At 35.1% G+C, this 26510-nt stretch overlaps 2 protein-coding genes across 7 annotated transcripts; one reads left to right on the forward strand and one right to left on the reverse strand.

Annotated features, from left to right (window-relative positions):
• Positions 1 to 894: 894 nt before the first annotated feature.
• LOC104742442 (conserved oligomeric Golgi complex subunit 3-like) lies at positions 895 to 26130 on the reverse strand. The gene is made up of 18 exons (XM_010463454.3): positions 26008 to 26130; positions 25664 to 25795; positions 25084 to 25242; positions 7515 to 7616; positions 7221 to 7325; positions 7039 to 7131; positions 6653 to 6741; positions 6165 to 6384; positions 3395 to 3487; positions 3205 to 3321; positions 3065 to 3097; positions 2754 to 2840; positions 2607 to 2669; positions 2346 to 2462; positions 1945 to 2037; positions 1623 to 1748; positions 1194 to 1294; positions 895 to 1034 (listed from the first exon to the last, which is right to left on the reverse strand). The coding sequence occupies exons 1-18, from the start codon at positions 26128 to 26130 to the stop codon at positions 1025 to 1027; spliced, it is 1863 nt and encodes a 620-aa protein (XP_010461756.2). The 3' UTR covers positions 895 to 1024.
• Positions 3691 to 6539, forward strand: LOC104742441 (uncharacterized). 6 transcript variants are annotated; one of them, XM_087486595.1, is made up of 7 exons: positions 3706 to 3809; positions 3912 to 4333; positions 4495 to 4610; positions 5345 to 5435; positions 5537 to 5595; positions 5972 to 6127; positions 6239 to 6539. In XM_087486595.1, exons 2-5 carry the CDS (start codon positions 4289 to 4291, stop codon positions 5558 to 5560), a joined length of 276 nt encoding a protein of 91 aa, XP_087342721.1. In that variant the 5' UTR covers positions 3706 to 3809; positions 3912 to 4288; the 3' UTR covers positions 5561 to 5595; positions 5972 to 6127; positions 6239 to 6539. The 6 variants fall into 6 exon arrangements, with proteins under 6 accessions (XP_087342718.1, XP_087342721.1, XP_087342722.1 ...); XM_087486597.1 differs by lacking the exon at positions 3706 to 3809 and having other exon boundaries at positions 3894 to 4066; positions 4142 to 4333; XM_087486592.1 differs by lacking the exon at positions 5345 to 5435 and having other exon boundaries at positions 3691 to 3809.
• Positions 26131 to 26510: the final 380 nt, after the last annotated feature.

A 26510-nucleotide genomic window follows, 5' to 3' on the forward strand; every position in this document is an offset into this window, starting at 1 on the left:
CTAGATTATAAAATAAGTACCCTGAAATTGCTAGCAAAATCATGAATGTTATGAATGTTGGCCAAAGAATTAAAAATTAATCAGTAACAAGACACTTTTTTGGACCAAAATTAAAGTAGATAACAAAGAAGTCAAAAGAATTAAATCTCTCTATAAAAATCCGAGGAAGTAAAGCGTAAGAAATAAAAAAACATGGGTATTAGAAACGTAAACCCTAAGCTCTGAAGGATGCACCTTAACGTAAACCCTAAGCGTAATAATCAGTTTTGTTTTATTTTGAAAATTTGAGTTTGATTTAGAGAAGTAGTGGTGTATATCAGATAAATAGCCTAAAACCCTAAACTATTATACTAAAAGCTTAAAATTTGTTTTAATAATTAGCTAGTTTTTTTTCTTAAATTGTGTATCAATATGTAACTAAATTATAAAGTTTATCTTGAAATTGCTAACAAAATCATGAATGTTACAAAAAAAACATAAAAATAATCAGTAATTTTTTTTTAATAAAAATAACAAAACACTTATATATTGAAGAATGATGAAATATAAATGGCATTTGGCATACATAGTTTATTAGATTTATTATGTCATTTAACCCAAAAAAAACGTCCTAATTTAGCATCAGATCGTATTGTTATCCCGCGTTTATTTATATATTGAGAAAGAAGATGTAATATCAAGTTTTAGAGTGTGGACTATTAATGGGAAAACCATTCCATTATTAAAAAGTTTACTACGGGACCTGAGACTATCATCATACCATGCTAATTTGAATACCATGCTAATATAAAGCGTACTCTTGTTAAGTAGCTAACAAAGAAGTCCAAAGAATTATATCTCTATAAAATCCGAGGAAGTAAAGCGTAAGAAATCAAAAACATGGGTATTTCCACTGAGCCATGACTTTAAAGGAAATTATCGAGTTGGGTTTGCAAATCCTGAATGGAGATCATACTGATACTGGCTTGTTCGTCTGCTGTGTACTCAGCTTTGAGCAAGGACTCCACTTGGGTATGTGCTTCCACTATATTGACCTACAAAACATATACATAGACCATTCATTTTCCGTATTCAAACTAGCAAGAGATTTGGGTTCAGATACAAAGGGATTAGGAAAAACGTAACACAGATATGTAAACCAGCCAAAAGATATAGTTTATATGGTTGATAAAAAATTAGAGAAATGGACTTACTTGATTGGCTTGAAAAGTATGGTCCTTGTTGATGGGTTTTGCAAATAGAGTTTCATTTTTGCTAAAATCGGAAGCAACTCTTGCTGTATTGCAGCATATACCTGCTTAAAGGCACATATGAGAGATTTCCTTTTGCATTCTGAGTTATAAAGGTAATAAAACCTTAAACATGCAAAAAGCCATTGCGGGTTGTTTTCTACGCTGATTCTCTATTTTCATATTGGTTCAAACAATAAGAAAATTACCTAAGGAACCACAACGTGTTCAAGGTATCATACTATCATTTGCATCTATATTCGTTGGTACTTAGAGGCTTACACTGCCTATGAACAGAGTTTTCAGTATCATGGCTTAGAAACGGAAGGTGCATCCTTCAGAGCTTATTAAAAGGGAACAATAAATGACTGCCATCTCTAGATTATCTCATACCTTTTGAACAAGTTCAGCCACCTTATCCGGTGTAGCGAAAGCTTGTTCCTTCAACGGCTTAGCCATGACAGAATCAACTTTTTGATTCTGAGTTCCGGTGGAAAGAGCAACTTTTATTGCTGTGACCTTCATATACAATTATACAATGTATAAACAAAACAAAACTGTCATGCTAGTCCATTAGGAGAGGAAATTCTTTAGACAAACATCTTCTTATTATCAGTGCATTGTATTTAATAACAAACAATACTGAATACATCTAGAGTCTCAAGAAAACTTTGTAAAAACATGTTTCCCAGAACAAAGGAAAGGAGAAACCAACCTTGGTCACAAATGAAAGCATAGGATCCACAACTAGCTTAGTGACTGACATGATGAACTCCTCACAAGTTGTCTTAAGACATTTTTCCAGTTCCTGCGAAAACAAAGGTCTACGCATCAGTCCCTATCATAACAAGTAATGCAAGGACCTAGGCATAGAATGATACGTCCAGGCAAGCAAGATACAACCAACAAACTAACCAAAAAAACTTGCCATATCTCTTGAGAACTGTCTTAGCAGAAATATAACCCAGACTTTGAAATTAATTTTTTTTTTTTTGTACATCAGTCATGCAGAAAGATGCTCAAGGTAAAATGAGATCAACACATCTGAATGAAAAACTTATGTAATTATTTAGAACATATGCAAATTGATTGTGGATGGAAGAGAAAATCACCAACCTTCTTTGCATCTATTTGACTTTCCAAAACTCGAGGTGACAGATTCCTTGCTAGGGAGGTTGACCTAGACCAGTCAAAAAGTGACGCTTGACCTCTAAGTATCCTTCTCAAGTGTTCCTAACCACATTTTTGAAATGAATAGTCAGAGAAAGTTAGCAAATTCATCAGTAAAGAATGAAACGTGCACCAAAATAATGACCTCTCAAAGGCGAGAAAGAAAGGGTTATTATACAAATTAGACTTGAATGTCGAAGAACTAACCAGTAAATGGGAGAAATCAAGCTCTTTGTGGGTGACTGAAAATTCAATGTCAAAAGGTGCAATCTGGAAACAAACAATACTTTCAAAACTCATTGACTAAATACTTAATAGCAAAAGAAGCAAACAAAAGATAGATTTATCCCTAACCTGTTCTCTCAAGATAAGAAGATGCTTGATAAGGAAAAGCTGGCCATCCGTTGTAGTTGATCGCTTAATGATAAGCTTGCTGGCTTTCTGTTGCATATTTGACAAAATGTGGACATCTCAACTATTGAAAACGTGGAGCAGATGTAAAAGTTTGGTACTTAGAATCAACCAAAAAACAACTACGAATTTTTTGAACAAGAATATGGCACATCTTCGTGTAATATAAAATTGATAATGTCATTGAAAATAAGGAAAACTGAATAAGGAACAAATATCAAGGCGGGGAAAATCTGGTTGTTTAGCTTGCTTACTTGAATTGACAGAGAGCAAACTTCTACAGCTTCCTGTGGAACAGACGATATGGTTTATTAGACAAACAAGTTTGTCTAAACATGAATTGGTGTGTTTTCTTTGACAGATTGAGAAGCAATAAAGTTACTTATAGTCTTGCCTGTGCTAATCCAGTGAAGACTGCAGGCTCCAAGCATCGATATAATTTAGATAGACAAGAGAGCGTCTTTTCCAAAGGTGGATACCAAGTCTTAAATACATCAGCGTTTTCATCATCCTGCATCCTAGAATATAAGTATACAGCTAAAGATTACCAAACCCATAGGAATTATTTGAGAAATTCGTTTTACCCCTAGATCAGTTTCAGATGTTGTATTAAGAGAAGATCCCTCCAGCTTTGCAGGATAATCCAGATCTTCGTCAGAGGGAATATAATTTGCGATCTACAGAAGTAAGAAGTGGATTCAATCTGTTGACATTTCAGGATCTTACTCTCACTTGTAAGATCAGTTTCTCTCATCTCTCTATCTCTGTTTTGGACACTCTGTTTTGTTCATTGAATAACAAGAAAGTTAGAAAACTTAGAGAGATAACACAAAGAGATTACATTTTATTTTCGGATCTCTAGAATACTTTCTTACAACACACACATCATACTTATACTACTTCTACTAGTTGCACCTCCCACATGTTCCCATACTTAAGACCATCATGACTCTTACACATTAGACCACACTCCTAGTTACTAACCCTTACACATCATAGGTTTGCTTTCTTACACAAGCCACACTACTATTACAACAACTCTCTTAGCTAGGCTTTAACCACTAAGTCACAACACAACTTTCTACTTTGTCTTTGTTGCAGATTTAATCAAGAACTCAATTCTCAACACTCCCTCTTGAGTTCTTTGATTAAATCCCCAATTTCAATTTAGGGATTTCAATCCCATAGCTTCTTTCTTCTTCGCCGGTAACAACATCGGCTTCACCACCTTCTCCGACAAGTATCTTTCACTGCTGGTAATTCTTCTGAGACATCATCCTTGTCTCCTTCTTGCTTCGGATTTTTTTTTTTTTTTTTTTTTTTTTTGCAAGTGCTTGGCTTCTCCGACGACAGCTGGAGGTCACAAACTCTCACCGATCACCTGTCACCGTCATGGTGAAAGTCTCCGCCGCCGTCTTCAACCACCACATCATCTGAGACTTAATTCAAGTATCCCTCTTCGACGAGACCGACACTTCATGTTCGTCTCTTCCCATTTATCGAACCATCACCATCTCTGTTTGGTAAGTTGGCTCTTCTCCCTCTTAATCTGAATCACCATCTCTGTTTCTTCCTCCCCTTTTTTGTGCGACTCTCTTTGCCACCTCTTGGCTGTTTTTCATCGCAATCTCCTCCATTGTTTCGCTTGATCAATTCCTTGACCAAGTTTTCTCTTTTCTTGCAGGAAACACTTCAAGCTTCCATGTCTCCTCAAGTCATCTCTTCTCACTTTTTCTCCGTGACCACCGTCACGTCTCTTGCTCGGCTGACATTGCAACCGGCTGCTCCCTTTCTCTTCAGGTGAGCATCTCTTCTCTCTTTGCTTGGTGTTTTCTTTTAACACCAGCCTTGCATCACCTCCCATGTGAGACTTCCTCCTTTTTTTTCGATTCTTAGAGCCATCACTTTTGCTTAGCTTAGGACCTTTTTGACTTGAACCATCACCTCGGCTTTCTCCTAACCGTAGTATGATTGGCTTCTCCTCAAGTCATCACCTTAGCTTTCAGCCTTAGTAGTTTGGCTCCTTGAACCCTCCACCTTAGTCTTCTTACTTTGGTGTGTTTAGGTTTTGAATCATCACCTCAGCATCTCCGGCCTTTGTCTGTTTGATTCCTTTACCATCACCTTAGTTTTCTAACTTTGGCTTCTCTTAGAATCTTCTTCTTTGCCGTCTAGTCACAGCTTCTTCTTCTTTCTTCAGCTCACCTCTCAGTGATGAACCGCTTTTGCCTTGAGCTCAGGTCCACTCAAGGTTGCTCCCTCTTGCCTTGAGCTCTCAAGTCCACTCAAGCTACACATTGAGAGATTTGTTACTTTAATCTCTGTCTTCCTCTCGCTCTTTTCTTCTTCTTTTTCACGGCTTCACTGCCGTCACCTTTTCTTCTCTTTCTTTTTCTTTGCTGTGTTCTTCACGGCCAGTTCCTTCTTTCCATTCACGGCTTCTTTGTTGTCGTTGCCTTCTCACGGCACACTTTTCTTCTCTTCTTAGACATCTTCTCCTCATGGCCTCACCTTTCTTCATCTTCTTTGTGCAGGCTTCTTCTCATCATCTCCTTCTCTTCTTCTTCTTTTCCTTCTTTGCCGTTTCTTCTACGGCTCACCATTCATCTTTTCTTCTCAGCTCCGGTACATCTGTGTCACTCTTGGCGTCTTCTTCTTTCTTCTTCAGTCTCTTTACTAGACTTGCTTCTCTCCCTCTCGGCCTCAACTTCTTCTCATTGTTGCAGGCTCCAAGACCATATCAGCTCTGATACCATGTTGACATTTCAGGATCTTACTCTCACTTGTAAGATCAGTTTCTCTCATCTCTCTATCTCTGTTTTGGACACTCTGTTTTGTTCATTGAATAACAAGAAAGTTAGAGAACTTAGAGAGATAACACAAAGAGATTACATTTTATTTTCGGATCTCTAGAATACTTTCTTACAACACACACATCATACTTATACTACTTCTACTAGTTGCACCTCCCACATGTTCCCATACTTAAGACCATCATGACTCTTACACATTAGACCACACTCCTAGTTACTAACCCTTACACATCATAGGTTTGCTTTCTTACACAAGCCACACTACTATTACAACAACTCTCTTAGCTAGGCTTTAACCAAACAAATGACTAAGTCACAACACAACTTTCTACTTTGTCTTTGTTGCAGATTTAATCAAGAACTCAATTCTCAACACAATCAGAGCAGCTCAAGAAAAGCAAAGTCTTCTAATACGAAAAAGGATAACACAGCCGAAACTGTAGCAAATTTTCTACATACATAATCGCTAATGAGAAGACCACAAATATGGAAATGAAGGCCAAGGTAAAGAACTTGTAGGAAAACTTTCCCAATGCTGTACCTCATCTCGAATATATGTTCTGGCACGGAAAGTCAACCTCTCATTGACATCGGCCAAAATTCTTTGTAATGTAGGCCGCAGTCCAGCAAGGGGTTCACTCTGTCTAGCTGACTGCTCCCCCAAGACTTCAACTTTAAGGATATGAATGAGCTCAGAAAGAAGATCGATATTTGCTTCGTGAATCAGTTTTGGGCGTAAAATGTCATACAAGTATGTGGACCTGTTCGGGGACAAGCAAATATGGTAAAGTGAATGCACTAAAATCAGATATAACAAACGAAAACAGTTAACAATATGGTGTAAGAGAATGAGAAGTCGAATAAACGTAGCTTCTTAATTACTAAGTTAAAAATATTAGATGCTTATGGCTCGAAATAATTCAGTAGGTATCAGCTGTTTGTATCTCAGTATAAAAGGCACCAAAGTTCATTTTAGGTTTAAATTGAACAGAAACAGTGATGGTGAAAGCACGGCACATATAAACTTACAAAGGATCCACCAAAGGTGCCAGACTTGAAACTTCTTCTGATGATGCTGGAAAGAAATGAGTAAACAGTTGATGCTCCATATGACAAAACTGAAATTCATAATGGAGGTTAAGAAGTGTGGTACACTAATTTCATATTTTGCAAAACCAAGTCCATCAACGACCTCTAAAATCCTCAGTTGCTAAAGCTAATAATCCAGCCGTTCTCTCTCTCTCAAACAGACCTTCGTCTGACCTTTGAGATCTCACAGATTAACAGCTATATAAACATTCCCAATTTTCTTACATGTTTCTAGTCCTCATGATGATACGACCCTTTTCTACTAAACTGGTACAGCTCCTAGTGAATAAAACAAGGTATTCATCCCTTAACTTTCCTTCATATACCTGCATCAGATATGCACAACCCGATCTAGTCAAAGATGGCAGTGCTTCTTTCTTGGAGAAATCAGATACCCGATGGTGAACTATGCCTTTGACCTGATAATACGAAATGAAGAGTAAACAGTCAATTCTATTTACTTGCAGACAGACACTAAACCATATTGAATTCCAGAAAATGAACTCACAAGCGCGAGCCGTTGCTCACAGTAAAGTCTGTGGCATTCTGCAAGGACTTGAACATATTCCTTTCTTGATGACCTACTTTCGATTTCCTCCAATACAGGTTTAAGCTGGACAAATAGTTTTTTCGACGTTCAATGTCAAAAGAAAGAAAATACAGCCAAGTCATAATGTCAAGACTAAACTAGCAAAATTGACTCTGAATGATGCTACAAAAGCTATTCCTCATTGTTCTCTTATCTAATATTATGACCCTAGTACTTCTGCACTGACATTTAAAGAAAGCCATAAGGTATCACCTCACTTGCAGCAGCCTTGAAGCGAACATATATAATAGATGCCTCGACACCCTCTGAGACAGATGTTTTGTTTCCATCTGGCCCACGAAATGCTGCTTGAACCTGACAACAGACATGATGTATGTCTTAAGTTATGTACGCATAACTACATAATTCACTTTACCTGCATAGATTACATGCATGATATGCAATGAAAAGTTACAATTGTTCACTGTATAGTTGTGTTGATTGGAACATTCATATCTTTTGATATATATATATATATATATATATATATATATATTTGTCTGTTTGAACGGTATTCATTTTTTTTGCCATAACACAAAATCAACTAAAATTTCAGTTTCAAAGATTTATATATTTTTCTAAATTATTTTCTAACATTCATTGTTTTAACAAAAGATTTTTAGAATGAGGAATCTAATTTACATCTTTTAGTTAATTTTAAATATAAAAGTTTAATGAAACTCGGACCGAACCGGCCGGTTGAACCGGTTTAACCGCGAACCGGAAGGTATGCCGGTCCGGTTTATATTTAAAAATCGGACACTTAAAAACCCGGATAGAACCGAAAAAAACCCAACTAAAAACCGTTAACCCGTGGTTGAACCGGCGGTATGGGTTAAATCCAAAATCTAATTATCAAATTTGAAGAAGTAAAGAGTAATTAATGTAGAGACCTAAAGAAGGAATCGAGTACTTCTTACTCTAACTTTTCGGATGTGGGACAAAATATTATTTCTAAGAGTGTGGTTTCTTTCATTTTGTTCGGTCACGTCTATTTTTTTTAAATTTTGTTCGCGTGAAAATCTCTTTACCAGTTCTACTATATTTTTATATGGATATTCGTAAAACCAATGTAACATATATATATATATATATATATATATGTATGATATTTTTATATTGTGAAATTCAGTAAACTGTTGACCCACGGTTGGACCGGGTCAACCCACTGACCCGGTGACCCGGAAGGTTATCCGGTTTGCTTTCCGGGTTGGGTTTCAATACACCTAGAGTGTTTTTCCAAGAGTTAGGGGGAGGTATTGGTTTAGGATTTAGAAAGAATTTTAATGACTTTAAAAGTTAGGTAAAATATGTTGTTATTCAATCAAGACTTTTAAAAACTCTTTAAAAATTTGGTGTTATTGGTTGTGGATTTGTAAAAAGTTATCTAAAATCTTGATAAATCTAGTGTTATTGGATTAAGAGTTTTATAAAGTCATTAAAAGTTTTATGTTATTCAAGTAAAACAAAAGAATCTTGGATTGTTAATGAATTCAAATTTTATGTTATTGGTTTAGGATTTTATATCATTTCCTTTATAACAAAAGTCATGAAAACTCTTTCATCAAATAGAAAGATTTTACAAGATTAGAAAAAACAAATCATCAAGATTTTAAAAAACTTCCTAAACAATCTCTTAGAATCCTTCATTTTTAACTTTCAATTTTCTATGATTCTAACAATCAGCAAAAACATAAAGTCATTAAAATTCTTTCTAAATCCTAAACCAATACCTCCCCCTTAGATTACTGGCTATTGATAATTAAATGAAGAAAAAAAGGAAAATAATTAAATAAAAATGGAAAAAATTTTATAGAAAATCTCTTAGGATTTCCTTTTTCTGATTCGATTCGTCTTCTGATTCTGATTCTGATACTTCTTCTTCTTTTTCTTTCTACATCCTCATCCATCTTCTGATTCGATTCCTCTTCTTCTTCTTCTTAAATTTCTACATCCTCATTCGTCTTCTTTTTCTTCTCTTCTTTCTACATCCTCATTCTTCTTCCTTCTTATTAACGCTTCTCTGATCTCCAGTACCGAGAGCGACTCGATCATGAAACCGTCAATGGCAAAAGTCCATAAGATGTTGGTGGGGATATCGATAGCTGAGGACGAGGACGAAACAGGGTTCATCGCACCGCCTTAGTCGCCATTATCTATGGCGGACTAGAAAAAAATCTGAATCTCAGCTTTGATTTGGAAGAGGAAGACGATGATCCCGACTGTAAGCTTTACTCTTCCACAAAAACGCCTAAGCGAAATGCTTTTTCCGCGTTAGCGATAGCAACAAACGCGAAACGTTGTACGAGTCTACTACTGTATTTATTTATTTATTTATTTTAAATTAATAATCACATTATTGTGTTCAAAATTTTTTTGAAACTTTTTTTTGTTGTTTCTCCTTAAACTAAACAATTAACCATATTTTAATCACTCTTTGTACTTTGAAAAATAATATTGATTTGTAAGTAGATATTGTCGGTTTACAACAGAAACTTGATGAAAAATTATATTTGATGAAAATGACCAAAAAAGGATATTTTTGGAAAAGAGTATCTTAAAAATGGTGTTTATAACAAATTTCCAATAATAAGTAACTTAATAAATAAATTATTTACGTTGTTCAACATTTTATTTAGACGTATTCTCTATTTTTGAGTAAAAATATGCTCAATTTTACTTTATTTTATTTTTATTTTTTAATTACATTGTTTAACCCTTATTCACGACTATTTACCTAATATATTAATTCTTATTATCTTTAAAATGTTTTAAATTTTCTAGAAAAAAAAGAATGTTAGCTTGGTATCTCATATTTTCATTAAGTAAAACCATAACTTTAACTTATATTCATAATAAATAATATATATGAGAGAAATTCTCATAGATACCACTAAAATGATTTTTTTTTCGAAGTACCATTATTAATTTTATTTTCCAAAAGTAAAATATCTTGTGACACACAAAAAAAAAAAAGCAGCCAGTAAAGGATGTCTTAAAAAAAAAATTAGCCTTGAAGGCCATATCACATATATGGTAATTTTGGATAATTGAGTTGAAGATCCGGTGCATAGATGTCAGAGGCTTTTCCAGGCTCTTTGTTGTTCATAGAGCAATTAAATTGAGGAGAAGACTGATATTGTTGTTGTTGAGGCTGGCGGGGTTGATTGTCAACATAGGACAGACGAGGTAGAGAAAGACTGGTTATGAACGGGTTTTTGTTCACTGTCAAGTAACCATTTTGATATTGATCATTCTGCTGGCTCGGGTTCACGGTTCCATTTTGATATTGATCATTCTGCTGGCTTGGGTTCACGGCTCTACTTTGATATTGATTCTGCTTGTTTGGGTTCACAACTCCAATTTGATATTGCTTCTTCTGGATTGGGTTCACGGCTCCATTTTGATATTGATTCTGCTTGATCGGGTTCACAACTCCATTTTGATAGTGATTCTGTTGGTTCGGGTTCACGGCTCCAGTTTGATATTGATTATGCTTGATCGAGTTCACAGCTCCATTTTGATATTTGTTGAATCTACGACTCACACAATGAATTTGTTTAATGGGGAAACAAATTCACGTCAAAAATCTCTCTCAATAACAAGTTTCAAAGCTTGAATAGAAAAGGAGTTGAAATCTCTTGAGGAACAAGGTTTTTGATAGGCTCAAATTAATCCCTGGAGCTACTCTCTCAAACAAGAGATCACTGTAGTACTTAGGGGTCGTATCCACAGAAACTCAAGATCAAACACACTGGATTATAGAGTTTTGTTATTACGCTAAACAAGTTAATTTAATTATTGAAAAAGCAATGCAAATATTCAAATAAAAGTGTTGTGAAATCAGAAAATCAAAGGTTAGGCCTAGGGAATTTCTCAAGTAATTATGAAATAATAAATCAATAAATTAATTAAGGTTCAAGCAATAAAAATCAGATCTAGAACTCTAAACTTTTGGTAAAATAAATCAGTTGTCACTGCAATTATTATCTAAATTTAAAACCAGAAAATCCAAATCTCTTTGTAAAATTCTAAGTTAAAAATCAGCTTTAAGAACAGGTTTATATAAGTTCACAAAACTACTAAATCAAATTTCTTTGTAAAAAGTAATTTTGCTCATCAAAGGTTTTAATCAGGATAACAATTATATTCTCATATCAATTTATTTCCCTATGATAATAATTCTAGGTGATCAATCAAGAATTTTTGTGAAGAACAACCAAGGATGAAGATCATAAAAGATTAAGAACTCTAAAAATCACAGATCTAATAAATCATAAAAACCCTATGAAAACCCTGAACCTAACAAGCAAACTACTCTGACATGTTTAATGAAGAACAAATCATAATTTTGAATAACATACAATAGATATTGAAAAGTAAAAGAGGGAGTTTAGATATCTTCTCTCTACATAGAATTTAGATCTGTCTCTCCAAAAAGCTCTCAATATCTCTCTCTCAAAAACTGCCAGAAAATAACTTGCTGGAATAAAACTTAAGGGTTTTTAAAACCCAAAAACAATATATATGTTCTAAAACACGTCAGGGACTTGTCTTGCAATTATGGAAAATTTTAGGGCAGATTTGTAAAATTTTCAAAACTTGGGTCTTCTTGCGGCTAACAGGGGTGTCGACCGACACCAAGAGTGGTGTCGATCGACACCATCTCTCTGAATCGATTCCAGGTTGATTTCCTCTGGATTAATGCTCCAAAACGATCCAAATTGCTCCACTTTGCTCCATCCATGCCAAAATTCTAGAAAACCTGTCAAGACTCAAAAACATCCTAGAAAACAAATAAAAATACTCTAAAAGACTCCTTATATCATGGTTAAAAACCACAAAAACCATGATATATCAGTTTTCTCTTGAGAACAATTTAAGAACTAGGTTTTTTGTATTAATTTTAGGATGATCTTTACATGGAAGAGGAATGAAACGATTCGACCCATTTTTTTAATATATTATTACAATAGTGATCTCATACTCACTAACCACATTCAAAACAAACAACGGGAAACCAAATGATACCATGAACCAATAACCAATAATTAATATAAAAAAATAACCAATAAATCAATCCAACAGAGTCGCAAACCAGATAACCAGCAACCTAGCAACATTCTAATGACTTAACTCTAGCAACCTAACAGAAGTTAGACGATAACAACAAGCCACTAGAACATCCTTCTCTTCATCGCTTTGATTCCACAATCACACTTTGTCTTTACCTGCACCACAACACATATGAGATGCATGAGTATTTTATAAACATTCACTGAGACAATCCTCCTATCTAATGGACTATACACACAAGCAATTGAGATAATTCTAACCAACAATCAACAATAAACACACAAACCAGGACAACTACATTGACCAATATCAAACATTGCATCGACCGACACTAACTGGGGTTACATCGACCAATGCAAGTCTGCGTCAACCGATGCATGCTCAAAATTTCGTGAAATCCTTAGTTTCATCGATCGAAACCTCCACATGGCATCGACCGATGCTCCTAGGTCAAATCGCGCTGTCCTCACATTGCATCGACCGACGCACATGCCGAGCATCGTCTTCCCCAAAGCTCCTCGCCATATATCCAATCCTAAACCATCAATACGCGATCCACAACCACAAGGAATCCTCACAAAGCCCCAAGTGACACAAAAACATTCTGACAAGCCAATGAATCAACTATATAACACATAAATATGAAAATCAGAGAAAACTCAAGCTTAGATAAGCCATGGTCATGCACTCACTTTTGCCAAAGAAGATTCTGACTCTAAACCGACGGATCTAAACTCCTAGCAAGCTCCTACATCGACCCTAACTATTGATCTCCCCAAAAACAGCCACAAATCACTAAAACTCTCAAGAATGCTTAAGAACTTCTTTCTCTCTTTCTTTTTCTCTCAAAAACGGCTAAAATCGACTAATGAAGACACAAACTCCTTTAACTTGACCTAAGGGTTTTCCTATCCCCAAAACGCGGTCAAACACGCGTTTAACTTTAGTGGCCTCGCGAAAACCGACCTTACGTTGACCGATGCAACACCTGCATCGACCGATGCACATCCCAAACAGAGATTTCGGTTTACGGATGTTACAAGGAATCTCTTTATTTATATGAAGACCTAGATTACGAGAGAATTGTACATTCCTTAAATCTCGGATTGAATATAAGTCAAAATTCTCTTTTTGCAAGTGAGGTCGGACTCGGATGTGGTCCTAGAGGTCAGTCTGGCAACTTTGTCGGACCTCCGTTTACAGGCCCACTTAACTGGTCTTAGAATGGGGTTCCCCGGTTTAGTTAATCTTTGAAACTATTTGGTTTATCTTTGGTTTAGATCGGTATGTCGTGGGTGCTAATTCCCGCACCATTCATATTAATTCTGCTGGATCAGGTTCACGACTCCATTGATATTGGTTCTGCTGGATAGGCTTCCCGGATCCATTTTGATATTGATTCTGCTGGATCGGGTTCACGACTCCATTTTGATATTGATTCTGCTGGATTGGGGTCACGTCTAGACCATTCATAGTGTACTGTGATATGGCTTTGTTGACATTGTTCAAACCTTGGAGAGATGGAGCTGTTCCATACTCAGTGGACCGACCAATCTTTTGCGTCTGTTGAGAGATTTGTTTTTCCTCAATATAGATACAGTGTTTCTGTACAACAACACAGTTGATGTGGAATTTGTATTATTGGTATGTGAAGAAAACCCTAGTTCAATGATTTCTTGTCATGAAAGAAATTTTTTTTTTTGTACCTGAAGATGACTGGCCACGTTGTGTCTAGTGAGTCCTTGGATCTTCATTCCTTGCAAAAAGTTGAGAAGCACCTTTGGATTAGCTTTTGCGTTTTAATCCAAAACACGATTAGAACAAAAACATCAACAATGAATTATATATATATATATATATATATATATATTTAAAGACATGAGATTAAGAAGAGTTTGATTACGTACATTTCGTACCACCATTAAATTCGATGGCTTCAAGAAACTTCTTGTGGAGATCTTTGGTCCATGTCATCCACTGTTTTCGTGTCCTTTTCCATACTCTTTTATCGATGATTTCTACGCTGTCACCATTATTATAATAGTCGGTCTAAACTAATTCTTTCTCTTCAGTCCTCATACAAGATTTCTTGGCTGCCTTGTTAATGCTTTGTTCGCTGTTATCTTGGTTTATGGTTTTGGAATAGTAGTTTTGTTGGACTAAATTGTTGATCTGAACCGGATTTAATTGAAATGGTTGAGTTGCTTTAGTTAACGTCATTCATGGTCTCATTTCAACTATCTCTTTTTATTACCGATGTTTCGTTTGCCATTGTCTTGGTTTCTGGTTTTGAGATACTAGTTGTGCTGGTCAAAAATATTGATTTGAACCAGATCTGATTGAACTGGTTGAATTTCTCTGCTTCATGTTATCAATGGTCTCTTTGCCTTGCTCCCTACTTTCTTATCGATGTTTTGCTCGCCATTATCTTGGTTTATGGTTTTGGAATAGTTGTTGTGTTGGTCGAAAACATTGACCTGAACCAGATCTACTTGAACCGGTTGAATCTCTCCTGTCCATGGTCCTTTGCCACTCCCTCTATATTCTTACCGATGTTTTGCTAGCCATTATCTTTGTTTATTGTTATGGAATACTCGTTGCGTTGGTCTATAACAATAAACATTTTAATAAGGTTTTTATAAGTTTTTTTATAAGGTGTCTATAATGCAATTACAAAGTTTTTATAAAACTTTTATAAGATTTTTATAAGATTTTAATAAGGTTTTTATAAGGTCTCTAATTATAATAACTTTATAATTGTCTTATAAATATTTATAAATAGTTTAAAACCTTATAATAGTCTTGTAATTTTGTTTCGAAGGGAATTTTTTGGCGGGAAAATATGTCGAAAAATATTTTTGTGAGACAATTTTGTTTTTCAGTTTTTCGACTAAAATATTTTTCAATTCAGGATAAATGGTCACTAAAAATTAAAGGAGTCCAAAAATTAAGATGGCCAAAAAGGATGTTTTTGAAAAGGAGTATCTCACAATTGGTATTTCTAACAAATTCTCAATAATAATTAACTTGATAAATAAATTATTTACGTGGTGTGTCATTTTATTTTGATGTATTATCTATTTTTGAGTAAAAATATGCTCAATTTTATTTCTCTCTTTTTTACTAATTACATTGTTTAACCCCTATTCACGACTATTTACCTAATATATTAAATCTTATTATCTTTAAAATGTTTTATATTCTCTAGAAAAAAAAACTAATGTTAGCTTGGTATCTCATATTTTCATTAAGTAAACATGTTTTAAAAATCCCCGCCTAGCACCGATTACGCCCCGTAAAATAGCTAGGTCCACCCTCTTCGCCTCGATTAATGACTAATCCCCGCGTAGCATCGATTATCCAATTATACCGTCTAATCCGATTAATTTTCGCTTAATTTTGTATATACCGATTATTTTTGGAGCCAAATATAAATCAAATATATATTTTTTTGTTATTTAAACATTTATATTAAGAGTTTATGATGTTTTACAATAACTAATGTATAAACTTTTAATTAAAATCATAATTTTTTTTCTTAAAATTATGTTTTTATGTGTTTACCGTAGTTTTAAAGACAATACTATAGCTTTATATTTTATTTGATATTTTCTTTTCACATAAACAGAATTATACATATCTTTAGTACTATATATTTGTAATTTACCATTAATTTAATAAAATAACCCTAAAACTAGTCCCCGATTAATCCCCGTTTAATCTCCCATTTTCACGCTAGGCGCTAGGCCCACCCCGACCGCACGACTAACGCCTAGCGATTTCTAAAATAAAACCATAAGTTTAACTTATATTCATAATAAATATTATATATGAGAGAAATTCTCATAAATACCACTAATTTTTTTTTTTCGAAGTACCATTATTAATTTTATTTTCCAAAGGTAAAATATCTTTGTAACTCGCACAAGAAATTAAAAATCACATATAATTTATTCCCTCAAAACCTTGAATTTCTCAATAAAACAAAGAATCTCCTAAAATAAAGCAGCCAAGTAAGGGATGTCAAAAAAAATGACAGCCTTAAGTAAAAGAGAACGTCATATCACATATATGGTAAATTTGGATAATTGAGTTGAAGGTCCAGTGCATAGATGTCAGATGCTTTTCCAGGCTCTTTATTGTTCATAGGGTAATTAGACGGTGGAAAAGACTGATACTGCTGTTGTTGAGGCTGGCAGGGTTGATAGTCAAAATAGGACACATGAGGCAGAGAATGACTAGTTATGAACAGGTTTTTGTTCACTGTCAAGTAACCATTTTGATATTGATCATTCTGCTGGCTCGGGTTCGTGGTTCCATTTTGATATTGATCATTCTGGTGGCTCGGGTTCACGGCTCTATTTTGATATTGATTCTGCTGTTATGGGTTCACAGCTCCAATTTGACATTGATTCAGCTGTATATGGCTCCATTTTGATATTGATTCTGCTTGACCGAGTTCACAACTCCTTTTTGATAGTGATTCTGCTGGTTCCGGTTCACGGCTCCAGTTTGATATTGACTCTGCTTGATTGGGTTCACAGCTCCATTTTGATATTTGTTGAATCTACGACTCACACAATGAACTTTTTTAGGGGGGAAACAAACTCACTTCACAAATCTCTCTCAATAACAAGTTGTAAAGCTTGAATAGAAAAAGAGTTGAAATCTCTTGAGGAACAAGGTTTTCTCTCAAGAACAATTTAAGATCTAGGGTTTTTTGTATTAATTTTAGGATGATCTTTACATGGAGGAGAAATCTCCCTATTTATTTGAAGACCTAGATTACAAGATAAGACTACTTTCCTGGAATCTCGGATTGAATATAAGTCAAAATTCTCTTTTTGCAAGTGGGGTCGGACTCTGAGGTGGTCCTTGAGGTCATTCTCGCGACTTTGTCAGACCCCGTTTACAGTCCACTTAGCTGGTCTTAGAATGGGTTCCCAGGTTTAGTTAATCTTCAAAATAATTTGGTTTAGGTCGGTATGTCGTGGGTGCTAATTTTCGCACCAACCATATTGATTATGCTGGATCGGGTTCACAGCTCCATTTATATTGGTTATGCTGGATAGGCTTCCCGTATCCATTTTGATATTGAGTCTGCTGGATCGGTTTCATGAATCCATTTTGATATTGATTCTGCTAGATCGGGGTCAGGGCTGGACCATTCATAACGTACTGTGATATGGCTTTGTTGACATTGTTCGAACCTTGGAGAGATGAAGCTGGTCCTTACTCAATGGACCAACCATTATTTTGCGTCTGTTGAGAGATTTGTTTTTCCTCAAGATAGATACAGTGTTCCTGCACAACAACAGCGAAAACAACCCAGTTGATGTGAAATGTGTATTATTGGTATGTGAAAAAAACCTAGTTCAATGATTTGTTGTCATGAAAGAAACAATTTTTTTTGTACTTGAAGATGACTTGCCACATTGTGTCTAGTGAGTCCTTGGACCTTCATTCCTTGCAAACAGTCGAGAAGCACCTTTGGATTCGCTACTGCGTTTTGATACAAAACATGATTAGAACAAAAACATCAACAATCAAGATATTTTTCTTTATTTCTTGTGTTTGGTTACTATATATATATATCTTTAGATTAAGAAGAGTTTGATAATGCAATTTCAATACCACTATTAATTTCGATGGCTTCAAGAAACTTCTTGTGAAAATCTTTTGTCCATGTCCTTTTCCATACTCTCTTATCGATGATTTCTACGCTGTTACCATTGTTAGAATCGTATGTCTAAACTAATTCTTTCTCTTCAGCCCTAATACAAGGTTTCTTGGTTGCCTTGTTAATGCTATGTTTGCTTTTATCTTGGTTTTTGGTTTTGGAATAGTAGTTTTGTTGGGCTAAATTGTTGATCTGAACCGATTTTAATTGAAATATTTGAGTTGGTTTGGTACACGTCATCCATGGTCTAGTTTCCACTATCTCTTCTTTCTTACCGATGTTTCATTCGCCACTGTCTTGGTTTCTGGTTTTGAGATAGTTGTTGTGCTCGGCAAAACATTTTTCAGAACCATATCTGATTGAAGTGGTTGGATTTCTTTGCTCCATGTTATCAAGTTTCTTTGCCTCGCTCCCTTCTTTCTTATTGATGTTTTGCTCACCATTATCTTGTTTTATGGTTTTGGAATAGTTTTTGTGTTGGTTTAAAACATTGCCCTGAACCAGATCTACTTGAACCAGTTGAATCTCTCTTGTCCATGGTCCCTTTGCCGCTCCCTCTATATTCTTACCGATGTTTTGCTAGCCATTATCTTTGTTTATGGTTATGGAATACTCGTTGCGTTGGTCTAAAACAATAACCATTTTAATATGGTTTTTATAAGGCGTTCACAAAGTTTTTATAAGATTGTTATAAGGTTTTTGTAAGATTTTTATAAGGTTTTCTATAAGGCTTTTATAATGTTTTGTAAGGTCTCTACTTATAAAAACTTTATAAGACATTTATAAATCGTTTAAAACTTTATAAATGCCATGTAAATTTTTTTCGGCTGGAAAACATGTTAGAAATTTTTTGGTGGAAAAATTTTGTTTTTCATTTTGTTGACTAAAATATTTTTCAATTCAAGGTAAAATAGTTATTAGAAACTAAACGAGGACAAAAATGAAAATGGCCAAAAAGGGTATTTTGAAAAGGAGTATCTCAAAAAGGATATTTCTAACAAATTCTCAATAATAATTAACTTGATAAATAAATTATTTTGTCATTTTATTTTGCATTTTTGACGTATTCTCTATTTTTGAGTAAAAATATGCTAAATTTATTTTCTTTTATTTTTGTTTTTATTTTTAGTTACATTGTTTAACCCTTATTCATGACTATTAACCTAATACATATAATTAATACACTAAAAAAAAGGTGTTGCTTTCCTTGTATGACACAACAGCTTCAACATTGAAGTTGGTGTTGACACCTTGATCTGATCATGAAACCATCAAAGACGACTCTTGATTCTTGTTCAACACAAACAATGTCAAATATCAATTCTTCCAGCCAAACGACTATTTGGGATACATTCTTACCTCATTTAGAGCACATCTCGAAGTGGAAGCACTCCAATCAGAGTTCGGACGAAGGAGTTATTCATTTTACAAATCAGGTGAACTCATGGCTATGCGATTTGGACCTACGAGCATTCAAAGGAGGATTCCTACCAGGTCAGAAGGATTCAAGCTATCAACTGAACTGTTATGGAATCTTGATCCATTCCGAAACCATGGAGAATAGGAATCACATTGAGATCAGTTCATATGTGAAAGATATGGATATTTCAAGTCAGTGGATCTATCTCAATCCCAGTTTCACGTCTGAGTCAAAGATCGTATTACACAGTCCAGCTCAGAAACAATTGAGACACAAAAATACTTGTAGGATGTTAATGGATCTATTACGTTTCCAACAAGCTCAGAAACAGCAGATTTGGCCCAAGGAATACAAAGATACACTTCATTTTCCTAAGGAGGTCAATCTAATTCTTCATTTCCCAAGGAAGAGTTTTAGGTCCATTTGGTTTAGGAGCTTCCAAAATTATGTTTGGCAGCCAGGAGTTGTTTCTACTAAGAACAAGGTGAACAAATCATATAGCCCATGTTGTTTCTCAGCAGCAAGTTGGATCAAAGAGTCAAAGAGAGAGAAGATCAAGGAAACACATAATGGGTCAATTCAAGAGTTTATGGCCAAAGAAAGCATGGGAAATTCAATTGAATATGTTGTATATCAAGTCCAGTCCACTTTGAGCCTAATTCAAGTCCAAGAAAACCCAAAATAATCACTTTATTTTGTGGTCAGAGAGGGGTGACGAAAATAGAGTTCAACTCACCTTGGGAAGGACACCTTGGAAAGGCAAACTTCAAGAGTTGGGTCTTCATTCAACTATCTATCTTTATTATGTTTTAGTTTCAAGAATAATCAATACTTGGCTTTGTTACCAAGTTTCTTATCCCTATATAAACACATGTAATCTCATTTGAGGATGAATCAATCAATTTCCTTTTCATTTTATGAGTCTATCTCTTTGTTCTTTGTCTAGAACATTTCTTTGTTTCTTGGTGTGTGATATCCAAGTAACAGCCTCCTCTTGTTAGACTAGTGTGTCATATCTAGCAGCAATTGGAGTTGGGAATATCAGCAGCCTTCCGCAACTGTTGTGCGACCCCTCAATCCATCAAATCTCCCTTGTTGCACCTTGCACCTTGGCAAGTTTCTATCCTTTCTAATCCGGCTGAGTGATCCTCGAATTTGGGCGTATCACACCTCAATTAAAATCAATAGCTAATAAAAACATTTGAATTAATACTGCTAAGATTATAAATCAATAAAAAAAACTATGTGCCACTAGGCATATCAATTAGGCCTAACTCCTGCAGGGTGGTCTGGTCCGACCCGGCCTTGAAAAACACCGGGTTTTTACTTAAATATATTTTCAGAAAAATTGGACCTTTTGAACTCAGCCCGCTTAGGCGCTTTAGAGTTTTTAGGGCTTATCCCGATCGGGCTCGGGCCAGCCTGAAAAGCCCTTATACAAATATAATTGTATTTTTTGTTGCCTGTAACATCCCAAACCCCAATTTTGGGTGGGTGTCGGTCGACACCACTAAATTGTTGGTCATTTGGTTTGTTTCAAAATCGTGCGGTTTAGCATGGTTTAGAGGAACCCTAAGCCTCTCATATAAAAGGTGAGCGTCCTCTTTGTGTTGGGGTTTCCTCTCCCTGCCGTTTCCTGTCCTTGAAGGAGAAGAGAGAGCTGTAGTTATCTCTCTTGGAAGAAGGGACAAAGGAGATGGTTTGGGGTTGGAAAGGGGCTGAGATGTGTTGTTGAGACGTGGAAGAGGGAAGGGAAGCACCATTGGTTGTGTAGTGTTGTTCCTTGCTCAGATTCGGCCCTAATCCAAGGTAAGTAGATGTTATGGTGCTCATCTAGAGGATTGAGTTGGTTAATAGGGATTTGTGATAGATGAGATAGATTGGGAGAATCCATGTGTTGTTTTCTATTGCTATTTGTGAATGTGTAGTTTATGTGCTTAATTGATTAGGGAATCAATAGTTGTGAAGGTTTAGGGGTTTGTCGTGAAAGAGAGCTTGAACGGAGGCTCTGTTCATGATTTCTGGGTTGGTGTCGTTCGACACCAACACCTAGGGACAGTCATCGAGAACTGGTTCGAGAGGGCTATTTTGGGGCAATGTTTGGAGGATGAAAGAGAATCCGATTTGGCTGAGTTTTTGTAGGTAGTTTTGTGGTGCTATAAGCTTTCATATACAACAGTGGGTTTGTGAAATGAACGGTTGGTTTGTGATTTTAATCAAGTTTTTGTATTGTGGTAAAGTTGGGGTGTCGAGCGACACCAAGGTGTGTTGGTCGACACCAGCATGTTGTTGTGTGTTTGGGTCCTAGGATGACAGCTGGAGTTAGGTTTGGATAAGGAGAGATTGACGGAAGTGATGCCGTGAGCGTTGGTGTGTGTGTTGGTTCGCAAGTGGTGCGATGGGTGACGTTCAACACCAGTTGGGGGTGCCGTTCGACAATAGAGGAGTTGATAGTGAGTTGGAATAATTGTGGGGAAGTGTTTTCCGTGGCTGGACGGAATCAAATATTTCAGCCCACCTCTCTTGTTACTCGGTCGCTAGGGGTGGTTGGTTGTGCGACTCAATAACAACATGAGGTGGTGTTTGGTGTGTTTGTGGGAGTTTCTGTAAGGAGCGATTTTTACACCGGTTGTCTCGTCGGAATTATGGGGTTCCGGTAAGATTGTTTCCCGTGCATCCTGTGTGAGGATTGGGAATCCGGGTGCGATCGTTTCATTACCATTTTTGTTTGATTGCAATATTTGATTGTAAATAAAGTTTAAAACTCTAATATTGATTTTCATATTTACTTAATATTTTTAAAATCTTTATCTATGATATTTTATATGAATTATATATATATTTATTTGGTTTAAGTATAAAAATTTATTTGGTTTTAATTTTTTCTTTTAGATTAAGTTGATTTTAGTGAATATAAATGTGTTCTTTAAATTTTGATTGATTTATTTCATATTCCACCTTTAAACATTGCTTTTTACGACATGTTATAAAATAACTTATAAGTTTGAATTTTTGATCCGTAAGATAAGTCCAGAAAAGGCCGAAAAGTCTTGTAACCCTGTTAGAGTCGGGCCGGGCTTTGAAATATAGGCTCAGAAAGATTTTGGGCGGACCGAGAAAGGCTCAAATATATGCGGGTTTTGCGGATTTCGGGCCGGACCGAGTCGAGTCAGCCCGATTGACACCTCTATGTGCCACATCATGTTGTCTTTCACTTCATAAACCCTTGCTGACATAATAATAAAAAATTATCTCCTTCACACTATAAGACTGCTCTTGAATTCAGTTAGAGAGAAGAAACAAAAGAATCGTCACAAAGTTTTGCCTTCAATGAAACAAACACAAAGAGAAGAAAACGCACGACTCGTGCGGGGCGAGACATGGAAGAAGCATAGGTCATTGTTAAAGAGGCAAAGCAATATCACCATATTCACCTTTGATTAATTCGAACAAGAATTTCATCAAAATCTACAGATTCTGAAATCAAATTCTCCGGTTATCGAGAACTCTTTGGAAGAAGAAGCGAGGTTAAAAATTAGGATAAGGAAGAAATTTGAAAAAATAGAATAGAGAGAGAGAAGGAGAAAAGAGATAGAGAGAGAGACATAGTGATGTGAAGATGAAGGAAGAAGAGAAGAGATACATATAAATATCAATTCATCTGGTAAGCCCCTCCCTAACCACACAATTGTCGTCTCATATACAAAAGATTAAAAAATTCACAAAAGAGCAACTTTGACATGACAAAGTTCATTAATTTCTTTTAGAATTGCATGTCTAATTGAGGTAAAAATGTTGTTTTTATTCAAGCTTTTAGAGTTGCTTCAAGAAGAAATATTAGTGTTTGCATAAATTGACTCACCTTTTCTTTATTGACTTAGGTCTTGAATGAAGATGATATTGAGCAAATTGCTGCTTGGGACCCAAACGTTTTCTTTTTTCAAGGTTTAGTATTAACTCTCTATGTGAGAATTATCATTTTTTATTTCTCTTTCGATCTTAGTAAAATTCAAAAGCTTCATATTTGATTTGTAGCAAACAACAGATGATAGATTGGAATCATAGTCGGTTATATAGTTGCAATATCTTGAATGGTTGGAGGCGCACTTCGAGGTGCATGCAGGCTTCAATATATGAGTTATGGACAGAACGAAACAACCGACTTCATTACAATATTCATCGCTCACCTACTACAGTCACATGCCATATAGAGAACACCATTAAAAACAGAATCACCACCTTCATATCACAAAGTGATTCAAAATGTTTGGTTCAAGTCGTTGGTTCTCCTAAGCATGACCAAGACTTCAAAGCTTTATAAAGAATATCTCGTGGAGAAGGAGACAATGATTTAAAACCAAACACTTTATTCCAAAGTCGTCAAGCTGGCTTATCAACGTCCACGAATAATTTTTACAAAGGCAAATCTTATCCTGGTTTATCATGTTATATTGAAAAATTGAACTAAATTGGATGGCTTCAATTATTGAGCTTGATTGGCATAAATATTGTACTTGGTAGTGATATATAATGAGTAAGTTCAAGTTATAATAAAAAAATCACATTTATATACAATATCATCCAATTTATATATCATTAAAATAAATTTTAATGTTTATTTATCTAAGTATTTATTTGTTTTGAAAATCATTTACGCGGACTCACTTACCAATGTGTAACAAAAATTACTTTAATCACAATTTGTTTAAGTCTAATTTTTTTTTCTTCATTTTTTACTTTGAAAACTACAACAAATTATAAAAATATGAAAAAAAATACCATTGAACACTACAAAAAAACTTATTAATTATGATATTCGATTCCAAACAACAAATTTCAAAAAATACAAAAACAAAATTAATAATAAAAAATAAACTAAACCAACCTAGTTTTATTATCTTTAAAATATTTTAAATTCTCTAGAAAAAAACTAATGTTAGCTTGGTATCTCATATTTTCATTAAGTAAAAAACCATCAAATTAACTTATACTCATAATAAATAATAAATATGAGAGAAATTCTCATAAATGAATTTTTTCGAAATACCATTATTAATTTTATTTTTCAGAAATACCATTAAAATATGTTTTCCATAATTACACAAAATTAAAACTAAGTTTTCAACATTCATAGCTAAACCTTAAATCCTAAATATACTAAATCCTACCCATTAAAATTATATACCCTAAATCAGAAATAGTTAACCCCAAAAAAAAGTAACAAAATTCTACACTGTTTGATTTTTTTTTTTGTGTGTGCTTGTGATATTTTGAAAATAAAATAAAACTTTCATGATATTTTGGGGAAAAAAAATTGTTATTTTTGGAGAACAAAGTGTGATAAGGAATTCTTCTATTTTGAATAGATTGAATAGACACATATACAAATCTAATAATGATATAAGTTTAATAATATACAACAAAACAAATCAAAATTTCAGAGATTAAAAAAAATACTTGTTTTAGAGATTGACTAATAGAATGTTTTATCCTAACTCAATAAATAATAAATAATTATATTGCCTCTAATTGCAAGATTATAAAAATGAAACCTGAGTTGCCTTTATTTGTAAAAACCAAAACACTATCTCAAGTGGAACAAGTACAGTAGCGGTTAGTGCAGTAGCTAGAAGCACAATAGTAATGCACCTGCTTTTGAGGCTGCTACTTCCACGGGAGACTCTCCCCAATAGCACTTTGCAAGACTTGTCAGCTTCTTTGTAAAGAGAACCATTGGCTCCTCCTTCAATGATGGCATTTTTATTCTAAAAAACATCACAGGTTAAGTCAGAGATGAAATTACAACTGAGTTATGGTTGAAATTAGAAGAGTAAGAGGCATGACCTTTAGCCTGAAGCTCTTCATAGTTTGACTGAGAGTGAAATTATCATACGTTGATGATAATAGTTTCTGGGAATGATCCCTCCATTACAAGCATTTCAAGAATAGCAACACTAGCTTCTAGGTTCTGCTTATATAGATAGTCTTAATGGTTCCAGCAAAAAATGTTTTCAGTCAGAGACCAGATAGCAATTGCAGCAGCTTCCTTGGCTAAAACAGGATTTCCTACAACAACGGTAACAGATTACAAACTCTATTTTGAGAAGAGAAGAGGGAAGCAGAAAACTCAAAGATGGATTCAAGGTTTTGTTGTATAATAAATTTCAATACTACTATCATACTTACCCCTTCTCTTGCGGATGTAGCAGGGAATGTAAGCTGCAGCAGGATCTCAAATGAAGGAGGTGGATCGAGTCGTTTTCCCTTCCACACAGGAGCACTTACAAGTTCAGTATGAGCCTCTGGTTCGCCAAAATTCTGAAAAGAAAATTGCAAGAACTAGAAGTAGATGGTGTTGTTACTGACTAGTGGTAACAAGGTATGCGCCCATACATACAAGCCTACATGTACACTTTGTTGGGAGGCCTTTCCACGTTTTGATAACATTGAGGATACCTATCTAGGTCAGGTAAAACAAGGCAAAATACTCTAGTTCTTGTCCTATTTCACATAATGAGAATCACGCGAACCTGAGCAGTCATCCAAACAGTAATGAGACTAGTATCAAAGCGCTTTGTTTGATACCAACTCTGCGTATACCTCAGAGACGGGGCTCCTATAATCAAAGCATGAGGACTGCTACGCAGTGCCATTGCTAATTAATGCATAAAATATCGTCACCTAATCGTAAAACAAAATGTACAAGTTAGGTCAGACAAAAGATTGAGGAGAGTTTTCAATGGTTTTTTCAAAAAAAAAACTACATTAGAGTTGAGAATAATTTGTTCGCCAGGCTCCCAATCCTCGCAATGAAGGTGAGACAGAGAATAGGCAATATGACCATACGACCACGTAACAAAGCCAGCGAGTAGCTCATCTGGATATAGTTGTATCTTGATCCAGTTGACTAACTCTGTGTAGACAGGTTCAGGAATATGGGATACCCTGTTGGGGAAGAAACAAATAAACAAAGCATTTTTCAACAGTTCATCAGATTCATTTGTTCTCGAAGTATTCCATTGAGGACGACCAT

The sequence above is a fragment of the Camelina sativa genome, chromosome 14 (assembly GCF_030686135.1).
Source record: "Camelina sativa cultivar CO46 ecotype springtype chromosome 14, ASM3068613v1".
Taxonomy (NCBI): Eukaryota; Viridiplantae; Streptophyta; class Magnoliopsida; order Brassicales; family Brassicaceae; genus Camelina; species Camelina sativa.